At 53.1% G+C, this 11,775-nt stretch overlaps 1 protein-coding gene across 7 annotated transcripts in view; it reads left to right on the top strand.

The window, feature by feature from the left end:
* The first annotated feature begins 263 nt into the window (after positions 1-263).
* RASAL1 (RAS protein activator like 1) overlaps positions 264-11,775 on the top strand; it is a 30,711-nt gene continuing 19,199 nt past the window's right edge. For 6 of the 7 annotated variants that reach the window (XR_009521679.1, XR_009521677.2, XM_060028130.1 and 3 more), the window contains exons 1-4: positions 264-596; positions 4,677-4,733; positions 7,179-7,292; positions 7,451-7,512. Coding sequence is in view for 5 of the 7 variants with exons in the window: in XM_060028130.1 (XP_059884113.1) it covers positions 532-596; positions 4,677-4,733; positions 7,179-7,292; positions 7,451-7,512 (298 nt within the window). In the remaining 2 variants the exon portion in view is untranslated. Of the gene's footprint in view, positions 597-1,517; positions 1,580-4,676; positions 4,734-7,178; positions 7,293-7,450; positions 7,513-11,775 lie in introns of those variants that run through there. The other variant, XM_069541310.1, reaches the window with a different exon arrangement.

The raw sequence follows: 11,775 nt of genomic DNA, 5'->3' as shown, positions 1-11,775 counted from the left end.
CTCACTAGGAGCCTGCGGCCACGCCCATCATGGCCGTGGGCGGCTCTCCACCTGGCAGTCCCAGCCTCCAGGCGCCTGGGGCTCCGAGGCCGGTGCGCTCTGGCACGCTTGGCTGGGGTGCCGGCAGAGGGCGCGCGAGGGGGCCCGGGAACTGGCGGGCGGGGTGCCCCGCGGGAGGCGGGATTGCGGGGAGGGCCCTGGGCCGCCCCTCCCGCCCCCTGTCCTCCCCGCCTGCCCACCGGGAGCGCTGGACTAGGAGGCAAGGGCTGGCGGTGTCCACCGCGCGCTCAGCCGGCTCGGCGCCCAGCTCCTACCTGTAGAGTCTGGCGGGGGCGCCCCCTCCCCGGACACCTGTCCTTTCTCCTCCTTCGGAAACCTCTCGCTCAGCTACCCGCGTGTCGGACAGGCGGCGCTGGGATCCCGGGACAGGGTGCCAGGCTCGCTGTTTGTGACACGTAGACGCCCTCCCCGCCGCGGTACAGCCTCGGAACCTGGACGTCCTCCTGGCCGGAAAGTTTGGGGCTGGGCGCCATGGCCAAGAGCAGCTCCCTGAATGTCCGTGTCGTGGAGGGCCGGGCGCTGCCCGCCAAGGACGTGTGAGTACCCCCGGGGCCAGTCGGGGATGGGGGGCGTTCCAGGCATGGGATGGGGCGGGGGTCGCTCATTCCGCGTGCCAGGGAAGGTCGGTGAAGTGGGCGGGGGTTCTTGTCTGAGACCGAGTATTGAGGCAGATCCACCTTCATGGGGCGAGAGGCCCCACGCCCATCGCTTCATGGTGGGAGGGGACACCAAGACTTAGCAGATGCCCCGCCCCGCCCCCAGGAAAGGGGTGTCTTTGTTCCTGGGACGTACTAAAGGGGGTCTTCCGGGGCTTCAGCCCTGGGGATTAGAGGGTCGGATTCTGTCAGAGCTGGGGAGGGGCTTTAGGGGTGGGGGGCTCTCTTTCTTAGTCCAGGCAGATGTTGGAGGTGGGGTTTCTCCAGGCCTGGGTGGGCACCTGTTAAGAGAACCCTGGGGAGGAGCCCCAGAGGGCCTGGGATCCAGGTGGCCCCAGGATTCCTCTGTGTGCATCTGGTATTTAGGTTTGCAGAGTGTCACCAAGTGGCCCACCGGCCAGGCCTGGGGGAAACTGGGGTCCTCTTGACCCAAAACCCTAAGCTCCCCAGCCAGCAGCTCCCAGCCCAATGGGGACCTTCCCTGGATGCTAAGCCGCTTGAAGAGCCAACTTCCCCCTGCAGCCCCCTCCCTAGGCAGGTGCGATGGGGCTGGAGGACCCTCAGTTTCCCCTTAGTACCAGTCCTCTGCTGTGCTTCCCTCAGGGCTGAGTCAGCAGTTGCCGAATCAGCAGAATGGGGGGAGGGGGCCCCCTCCTGCCTGGCCTGGAGCCCAGAAGGGGTTCTAAGGGTGTCAGCACCTGAAACAGGTGTGGGATCCTTGGCAGGACATTGGCTGTGTGACCTTGAACCTAGTCCTGTTTGGGTTTGGATTTCCCATCTGGGCAATGGAAACCCTGGACAGGAGTCTCCAAGCCGCATGCAGCTGAGGGTGGAGAACCTCTTAGCATTTACCTGCTGGCCAGGTGAGCAGGACCGTGGATTCTGAGGCTTCGCACAGGCTGGGGCTTAGCTATGCTCTGACTCCCCCAGCTGTGGGCCCCCGGTGAGGAGTATCCTGCCTTTGACTTCATGAACATCCCCCCTCCCCAACCCTGCAGCTATGCCAAGGGGGAAGTGCACAGAGCAGTTCTAGCTCCCCGCATCCTCATCAGCGACCTCAAGAAAACACGCACCTGAGGAAGGCAGAGAGCTCGCTTGCTGTGCAAATGCAGCATCTGGACAAGCCCCCTGATTCCCCTCTTATGAGATGCCCTCTCAGAGCACCCGACAATCAGTGATTCTGGAACTGTCGAGGCAGTGAGGTCAGGAGTGGGGACCTGCCAGCTGCTGACCTGGCCAGCTGCTCCGGCCCCTCCACCAGTCCTGGGTGAGGGCCATGAAAGAGTGATGGATGTTGTCCTTGGACCTGGACATGGCTCGCAGGGCTCCCTCTGCCTCTTCTGGGGAGGGAGTTGACTCATACCTGGTCCCTGCGTCTCTTGGCCACCCCTCCTCCCCCAAGTTCCCGGGCCAAGGTGAGCTCTGAGGTGGGCCATGCCCCAGAACCAGAGAGGAGAGTGACTAAGCCCCAGTGGGGGATCCAGCCACACTGCCTCAGTTTCCCTGGCTGTTGGTGCCCTTCAGAGGGGCTCCCTCAGAGCGTGCTGGGATCTCCACACCTGTGGGGACTCTTAGATGGATATGTCCTCTCTTCCCTCTCCTAAGGGAGAGGGCCCAGATTCTTCCTGAAGCCTCACCAGGTTTGAGGGGGTTTGGGCCTGGCTTGGGAGGAGGCCTCAGCTGATAATTTGAGAGTTATTTCTGTCGTTAATAGTAGCAGCTGTTACGTCTTTGACGGCTTCCTATGGGCCAGGTCCTGTGTTTAACACTTCCTGCAGTCCTATTAGCATTTCCATTTTACGAATGGGCAAACCGAGGCTCAGAGAGGCAAAGTCACTTGCCCAAGGTCACAGAGCTGGGATTTGAACCCTGACTGCCCCCATGCCCCAACCAGACTGGGCAGGCAACGGCAGATGGGCCTGCTTTCCCATGCTTGAGGTGGGGCAGGAGCCGTGGGAGAGGCCAAGGGTCTAGAGAGATTGAGGGTCTGGAAGGGGCAGCTCCCTTCCGCCACTGTTGCCCCTGCCTGATAGGAGCCTGATAAGGCCCTTGTGCGTCAGAGTCCTGGAGCTGACGTGCTTGGCTCCCATGAGGGACCCAGGGGTCAGGCCGGGTAGATGGGAGGAGGCGTGGCTCCCAGCCCTTTTCTATGGATCCCAGCCCATTTGCCCCACGTCTGCTGCTGGGGAAACTGAGGGATTGGAGCCCGCCTAAAAGAAGCTCAGGGAGAGAGGACCCAGAGAGAGAAATGAGATAGAGGGGGTTACCAGCCACGGGCATCCAGGGGGGTGGAGCCCGATGGGAAAACTGAGGCTCGCAGGGTTACTGAGCCCGATGGGTTTGGGATAGATCAGATGGGAAAACCGAGGCCTGGGGCATTACGCAGAAGGGAGGTCAGAGGTAGAACCCAGAGAGGAGTTCAGGGACACAGGACACCAACCAGTCTGAGGTGTGCAGGGATGGAGAGCAGATGGGGAAATGAAGGTACACCCGGCGGAGGGAACTAGAGGAAAGAGTCCACAGAGGGAACCGAGGCATGGGGAGGGCTCAGCCAGCAGACGAGGTTGGAGCAGCTCCCGGTGCCAGCGGCCCTCTTCCTGGGAATCCCCGAGGCATTTGTGGATGAGTGACAAACTGAGCTGAGAGAGGGGACAGAGAGAGGTTGGGGGCTGGGGTGTCAGGGGAGGGGGCCATTTGGACAAGGGATCATGAGCTGGGGTGCAGGCATTGGTGAAGAACATGTGTGCCGAACCCCACAGACCTGGGTTCGAATTCTGACTCTGTGGTGGTGGGAGGAGGTGAGGGTGGGGAAATACAGCTCCTCCCCCCAGGAAATCAGATTTCGGAAGTTGCAGGTAGCCATGGAGACAGACACTAAACGGAGAGAAACGGAGCAAGATGATTTCACATGCTCAGAGGGATCGGAGATCAATTTTGCACTGTCTACTGTTGGAGGACAGTGGTGATCAAGGACCACCTCTCTGAGGCGGTGACTTTTGGGCTGAGGTTTGAATAATAGGATGAAGCCAGCCATGACAAGATCAGGAACAGAGCGGGTGTCTTAGTTAGGTGGAACAGCAAGTGCAAAGGCCCTGAGGCTGGACTGAGCTTAGTGGAAGACAAAGGAAGCCTGTGCGATGGGAAGGGGGCGGGGGTCGGGGAAAGAGATGAGGGCCCCTGGTCGATAGCTTGGGATGGACTAGTAACTCTTACTATGAAGCGGGGCTGGAACTGGCTTTGGTTGGCCTATGGCTCATGGCTACTCAAGGGGATGGAGCCCATTTCTCCTACTGGTTGAGTTTTGAGGTCTGGGTGCCCTGGTCTGTGCCTGCAGTGAGAGCAGCTGTCCATCCTCACTGAAGGCTGAGCTACGGGGAGTCCCGTCCCAGGGAAACTCCCAATGGAGAGGGCAATGCTTACCCTGAGGGTGGCGTTCAGGCACCTGTGGGGAAAGCTCTGGGGTCGCCCATGATGCATCGCACCGTGCATTAGCTTCTTTAGCTCCTCCAACCGCCCTAGGGGGTATGTGAAAATATTACACCCAACTTACGGAGCAGAGAAACTGAGGCCCACAGAGGGAAGGGGTCTTGCCAGGGTTCCACAGTTAGTAAACTTGGGGCCAGGGATGATTCCCCAGCAGAGCACGTGCTCTGGACCACCGCTTCGGGCTTCCTGTGACCGGGACTCCAAATTTTCTGGCTTCATGTCTCAATGTTCTATTTCTTTGGGTGGAAGCCCAGGGCCCATTCAAGGAGGTCCGCAGTGGGTGGGCTGGACAGCCATGACATCGTCTGCTGGTCCCCAGAGGTCCTGCCTCCACTGAACTTGCTGTGTGACCCTGGGCAAATCCCCTCCCCTCTCTGGGCCTTAGTTGCCCCCATCTGTAAAATGAAGGCAGATTGGGATCCCCACCCAGGGCTGCTCCCCCAAGCCCGCTCCCCAAACCTCCTCCTTCCGCAGGTCTGGGAGCAGTGACCCCTACTGCATAGTGAAAGTGGACGACGAAGTGGTGGCCAGGTAAGGAGGGGAGGGCAAAGGGAGCAGGGCCAGGGGACGGGGCTCCATCTTGACCTGGGGAGTCCAGGCACAAGAATTCACGTTGAAAAGAGGACCTGGGGGAGGGCAACATTTACCCCAAGGGGGTACTCGCGGGCCTGATGGTGGGTGCTTTGTACCCTGGCCATGGGCCCAGACAGAGGGGGCGCCGGCTCCCCTCTCCATCTGGTCCCACCAACTGGCCGACATCTTCCCCCTTCCCCCTTGTCCTGATGATGTCCCTGCTGGCGTCCTGGGGCTGACTCAGTGGCGGCCAGATTGTACCTTCCGCAGTGGCCTCCCCGGGGATGGGCATCTCACGCTTGGCTGGGCTGGCTGGTTCCGGGCCTGCTGGGTGCTGCGGGCACCGGGGTGTGTACGTGTGTGTGTGCGGGGGGTGGGGGGCGTGCATGTGCGCCCGGCTGGGCCTGCTTGTGAGTGTGTGTCGGGGTGTCGGAGGGCTGGTGTGAATGCCTGCGACCACTGGTGCGTGTCCCTGGGGGTGTGCAGGCTCAGAGGTTCATGTTGTGTACCAGCGTGGGGGGGGTATACGTGTGTGTGCACACGTGGGCTGCCGTGTACATGCACGTGTGCACCAATGCCTGCTTATTTGGGTACACAGGCGCCACTGTGAACACATGTGAGGATGTGAAGATGTTTGGTGTGTGTGAGCGAGTCTCGGGCTGGGGAGACATCGGGCTGTGCTGTGCTGTGCTGGGCTGAAGGACGGCTCTCAGCCCCCGCAGGCCTGAAGGGTGTGGGTGGGCCGGCGGCTGAGGCCTCGGTTCCTATGGAGACAGCAGGATTCAGCATCCTCCTGGCACCAGTTCTGGTCCAGATGGGCCGGGAGCTGGGGGCAGGGAGCCCGGGTGGAGAAGGGTAGCCTGCAGCGCACCAGCCGACCAACCCCCATCATTCTCTCTGTGCTTGTGTTGCCCCTTATCACATGCTGTGACACCACCCCCAAACCCACAGACTGACTTTCCGTGTGACCCCAGGCTCTCACCCTCTCTGGGCTCTGAGGAGCTTCTCAGCTCGGGGGCTGGGGAGCCTGAGGGGCCTTCCAGCCGGGAAGAGGTCAGGGTAGCGGGAAGAGGGTGTTTGGAGAGAAGAGTCCGTCCGATGGGGGGGCCCTGGGCTGTGTGTGTGTGTGTGTGTGTGTGTCCACGTTCATACTCTTTGCTGGGGAAGGATGTGTGGAAGGAAGGAGGAAGACAGTGGCAGGTGTGCAGACCAAATTTTGCAACCGTAAATTTTGGTGTGTCTTCACTGGGCAAAGTAGGTTCTTTTTTCCCCATTGTGTAAAGGGAAGTGCATCTGCAGAGGTGTTGGGGTGAAGATGTATGTGTGTCTGTTTCTGGTTTTGTCTTGGTCCCCGACCCTCCTGGGGTTCCCCTTGCTTACTGAGTGCTCTGGCCTCTGCTGACTTCATGGTCTCCTGGTCCCTCACACATCCCTGCCTCCCAACCACCATCTTCTTGTTCCTCAAACTCACCATTCCTGCCTCAGGGCCTTTGCATGTGCTCGTGCTCTTCCAGCCATGCGGAATACTTGTTCTCATCCTTTCTCCCTGCTTTGCCTGGCTAGCTCCTGCAGGAAGCCTTTCCTGACCCCTCCTGTCCTCACCCCAGTGGGCACCACTGAGCTAGCCCATCACAGAACTTCTTTCACTGTGTCACAAGGGCTCAGGAGGGAACACCAGTCTGCTGAGCCAGGCTCTGTGGGGGTGGGGACCTTGGCACCTCTTCCTCTGATTCTCCATAGCCCCCAAGACTTGGCACATAGGTCAGGGTGAGTGTTTATGGAGTGAATGAATGAATGGATGGATGGAATTGTGTGTCTTGTCAGTTACTGTGTGACAGTGTGATTCTGCGTGTGTATCTCTGCTGCATATCACCCTCTGTATGTGAGTGTGTGTCTGTGGGTCTATGTGTGTCTCCATGTTCGGGCATTTCTTTTCTCTGTGTCTCTGTGTGAATGTTTCTGTTTTCTCTCTGTGCGTCTGCACGTGTCTATATGTAGAAACACACAGATATGTGTTTCTAGAAAATTTTGAGGATGCATATGTATATCTGTATATGTGTGAATGTGTCTCTTTGTGTCTCTGGCTTCCTTGGTATATCTGTGAATATTTCTGTTTCAGTGTGTATCCCCATGGGAGTGTGTGGTGTGTTTGTGTGTGTGTGTGTGTGTGTGTGTTGAGGTCCCTGGGTGTGTGAGGGTCAGGGTTTGTGTGTGTATTTGTGTGTGTTTCCATGCCTGGATTCTTGAGTGTATGAGTGTGTGTGTTTGTAGCTGTATTTGAGTGTATTTGAGTAGCTCTGGGTGTGTATGTGTCTGGATCCGTGTGTGTGTGTGTGTGTGTCCCCAGGTATCTGCTGCCTGTGTGGCCTGAAGGCCCCCAGCCCCCCATGTCCCCTTTTGCAGGACAGCAACCATCTGGCGAAGCCTGAGCCCCTTCTGGGGGGAGGAGTACACAGTGCACCTGCCCCTGGATTTCCACCATCTGGCCTTCTATGTGCTGGACGAGGATACCGTGGGGTGTGTGTGCTGGGGACCCAAGCCTGGGCATCTGAGGGAAGGCGGGACACCCCAATACACAGTACCCACCCACCCAGCCATTGACGCCTTGCCTCCACCTCTCCACGGGCGGGGCAGGGGTCGCTAAGTTGGACCCTCATCTGCCTGCCTTTCTGCAGGCACGACGACATCATAGGCAAGATCTCACTGAGCAGGGAGGCCATTACAGCTGACCCCCGAGGTGGGTGAGGGGCACTGGCCCCCAGTCGGGCAGAGGGCAGAGCGGGTGGCAGTTGTAAGGGCGTAGCCAGCAGCACGGGGCAACACAGAGCCTTCAGGGGAAAATTATTTTGGTTGTTGCTTTTGTTTTTCATTTTAATTTAGTTCGTGTATTGAGTGGTTAGCTTATTTACATAGGTCAATATTCAGAAGATACAATTAGCCATGAAACTGTCCCTCTTACCCCAGCTACTCCATTCTTTTTTTTTTTTTTTTGGCCGCACTGCACGGCATGCCGGATCTTAGTTCCCCAACCAGGGATCCAGCCCACACCCCCTGCAGTGGGAGCGGGGAGTCTTAACCACTGGACTGCCGGGGAAGTCCCCCCAGCTACTCCATTCTCATCCTCAGTGTTGTCAGTTTCTTGTATGTCCTTCTAGGGACATTTTAAATATATGCAAGCAAGTAACAATAGTAATAGCAGCAAACACTTATATAGTGCTTACTGTATGCTGAACACTTTCTAAGTGCTTTACACGTATCAATTCACTTTAATTATCGTGATAACCCTAAGAGATAGGTACCCTTGTTATGCCCACTCTATAGGTGAACAAACTGAGGCACAGGGGGTTAAATAACTTGCCCAAGATCACAAAGTTATTAAGTGGGACAGCTGGGATTTGAACCAAGTTGTCTAGTTCCAGAGTCTGTGATCTTAATTTTAATTAATTTATTTATTTTGGCTGTGCTGGGTCTTCGTTTCTGTGCGAGGGCTTTCTCTAGTTGTGGCAAGAGGGGGCCACTCTTCATCACGGTGCGCGGGCCTCTCACTGTCGCGGCCTCTCTTGTTGCAGAGCACAGGCTCCAGACGCACAGGCTCAGCAGTTGTGGCTCACGGGCCTAGTTGCTCCGCGGCATGTGGGATCCTCCCAGGCCAGGGCTCGAACCCGTGTCCCCTGCATTAGCAGGCAGATTCTCAACCACTGCACCACCAGGGAAGACCCAGAGTCTGTGATCTTAACTCTATACTATATGTGTTTTTATTCTCTGCTTATAGGAATGGTAGCCTATGAAACTCATCTGTTCTGTACCCTGTCTTTTCACTTCACCATGTACCTTGGAGATCTTTCCCTAATGGTGTCCCCAGAGCTTCCGCATTCTTTGATCTTCGTATGACTCCGTGGCGCTCCATTGCGCCACCCAGTGCTGGCTGTGCCGTCATTTATTTGTCTGGTCCCCTCGTGATGGACACTTGGGTTGTTGACAGTCTTTTCCTAGTTCAAACAATGCTGCAATGACTAGCCTTGTACAAACGTGACTGCACACATATATGCAAGTTACATCAATCAGCTTGATAAATTCCTAGAGGTGGATTTGCTGGATCAAAGCGTACCCACCTTAGCACATTTGATAGTTATTATAGTAATTAAGTTACCCTCCCTGGAGGAGTTAACAGTTTAACCCATCCTGTACCCTTGCCAACAAATACCAAACGCTTGGATCTTGTATCTGATAGGTAAAAAAAAATTGCCTCTTAGCGTGGGTTATTTTGCATTTCTCTATGAGTGAGATTTTTTTTTTTTATTCAAACAGAAAGTCACAGAAATTATAATCATCCTCATCAGTTCACTGAGTCCCATGTAATTAAGTTTTTTTCATCTTGATCTTTTGTTAGCACTTTTATGAATTCATCAGTTTTCCATTAGAGTTCTGAATCTATGAGTGAGATTGAAGACCTTTTTATATATTCAAGAGTCACTTTATTTCCTTTTTTGTCTATTGTCTATTCACATTGTATGTGTATTGTTCACCCACTGAGTTGTTGCCTTTTCTTACTGATTTGTAGGAGCCCTTTACATGTGAGGAAAATGTCATATTAGCTGCAAAATGTTTTTCTCCCTTGTGGCTTATATTTTGACTTTGATTACAATTTTTTCCAGAAGAAAATTTGTTTCTTTTTGTGTAGTCAACAATTTTTTTTGGCTTTTGATTTTCTGTGATACCTAAAAGGCTTTCTCAACCCTAAGATTAAGACAATTATTTTTTGTTTCCATTTTTTTTTTTTTGCAGTTAAGCCTTTCATCTATTTGGAATTTACCCAGATACAAAGTATGGGGTAGGGACTAAACTTTACTATTTTTTGTCTAGATGACTACTACTTGTCTTGACACCATTTATTGAATAATATAATAATGTATTTTTTCATTAGTGAGCGTTAGTTGACAGCCTATGTGCCAATCATCATAATCATCACTCCTGTTTAATGAGGGCTTATTACGTGCCAGGCACAATGCTAAGTACTTTACATTTAGTCCTCACGACACCAAATGAAGTACGCACCAGAATGATCTCAAATTCACAGCTGATGGGAAGTGAGGCTTGGAGAGGTGGGGTGACTTGTCCCTCCTAGATGTTGCAGAGGTGGCAATTGACACCAGGCTGTGCCTGCCTCCTAAGTCTGTGTTCTTAACCTGTCCACTGAGCTGTCCCCAGTGTGCCTCAAACATCCACCCAAGGGGGTGGAATTAAATTAATGACATCTAAGGCTTAACTTCAAGGAACTTATGGACAGATAGAAAAATAAAACACATTTACCCAGAACAGGGAGGAAGACAAAATCGAAACTGTCTTGTGTCTGTGGGTGCCTTTTATTTTTTAAAACGACTGCAATGTGGGGTGGAGGTATGTGAGGCATCACTGGCATGATAGAGGGCAGTGAGGGCTAGTGTGGTCAAGGAAGGCTTCCTGGAGGAAGGGGAATGAGTTAGTTCTTAAAGATGCTTTGGCAAAGATGCTAAGGCACATCTCCATGGATCCTCTTCTGAGGTCAGGTGTGAGCCAGGCCAGATGGAATACTCGATGGGGGTTGATTGGGGAGGAGGCCAGAGTCTGGACTTTCTTCTGGAGACACTAGGGAGTCATCGATGGTCCCTGAGTAAGACAGTGAAGAGATTGGAGCCATAATATCAGAGGATGCACTGACAGAAGAGATTAGATACATTTTCAGAAGGTTTCTGTGCTGCTGTGTGGATATGGGATCACAGTGGGACAGGAGTAGATGTGGGAGATCAATTAGCTATCTGTTGCAATAATCAAGTGAGAAAAACTGATGGCATCCTGGACTTGGGGGTAGCGGTGGAGCTAGAGAGGTGAGATGCAACTTACACTTCCAGCAGCATGAGGGAACTAGATCCTCAGAAGGGCCCTCCTGCCACATAACAGTGAGATCCGGAATTACATGCAATTCCTAATACACTGTTGGAAGGATGTAAAGAAGGAAAAATCCCTCAGCGTTCCTCCCCCCACCTCCTGCAAATCATGAGCTAAAACCTAACGGGGAGTGGTGAGCAACAAGAAAGGAAATCAGGAAGGATTTCCCTGAAAGTAAATGTCAATATCAAACTCACAGTCAACAAACAGACTGAATCTTAGGCTAGGGGGAAGGCAGATATTACTGTATCTGAGAATTCCCCATTAGATTGAGACCCTTAAAAGGTTCCAGAATAAGCAGCCACCACTGCCCTCCAGGGATAAGCATCTTCACGTTGAATTTCCCACAGAGTGAGCTCCAACAAGCATGGCTTCACAATCAAAGAACACCACACACTCAAGGAAGTGTGCCATGCCACCATGAGCGAGAATCAGCAGAGACAATGGCCCTCAGATCTAGACCCATAAAGGCTTTAGATTTTGTATTTATGATGATAGAAATTTAAAAAATTCAATAAGTTAATCACCAGAAAGGGCCAGCAATAACCATGATAAATTAAAGCAATACCTTAAAAAAATAGACTGACTTGGAAAAGAACCAAATCAAACTTTTAGAGATAAAAAGTACAGTTGTTGACACTGAAAACTGAGTGGCTGAGTTCAACAGCAGATCGTTCATTCAGAAAGAAATTATTTAAACCTTAGCGCAGAGAAATGAGAAGGAAAGTATAAAAGAGAAGTTGAAGGCATAGAAAATAACTGAGAAGGTCTAACATTCATTTAATTGGAGTCCTAGAAGCAGAAAATAGAAAAAGCTGGGGAGAGGAAATGATAAAAAAAATTGACCACCTGTAATTTTCCAAAACTCAAGGAAGGGCATGAGTCCATAAGCAGGAGAAGCACAACCTGTACTAAGCAGGATAAAAAAAAAAAAAAAAAAATCCTTACCTAGACACATTGTGGGGAAACTGCAGCAAACATCAAAGCCATAGTCCTTAAACTTGGGAAAGATAGACTATTCACACAAGATCAATTATTAGACTGAAATGACTTCCCAATAACTACAATCAAAGCT

The sequence above is a fragment of the Delphinus delphis genome, chromosome 13, assembly GCF_949987515.2.
Source record: "Delphinus delphis chromosome 13, mDelDel1.2, whole genome shotgun sequence".
NCBI classification, from domain to species: Eukaryota; Metazoa; Chordata; class Mammalia; order Artiodactyla; family Delphinidae; genus Delphinus; species Delphinus delphis.
Note: the sequence above shows the minus strand (reverse complement) of the source record. Positions and strands in the feature narration are given on the sequence as shown.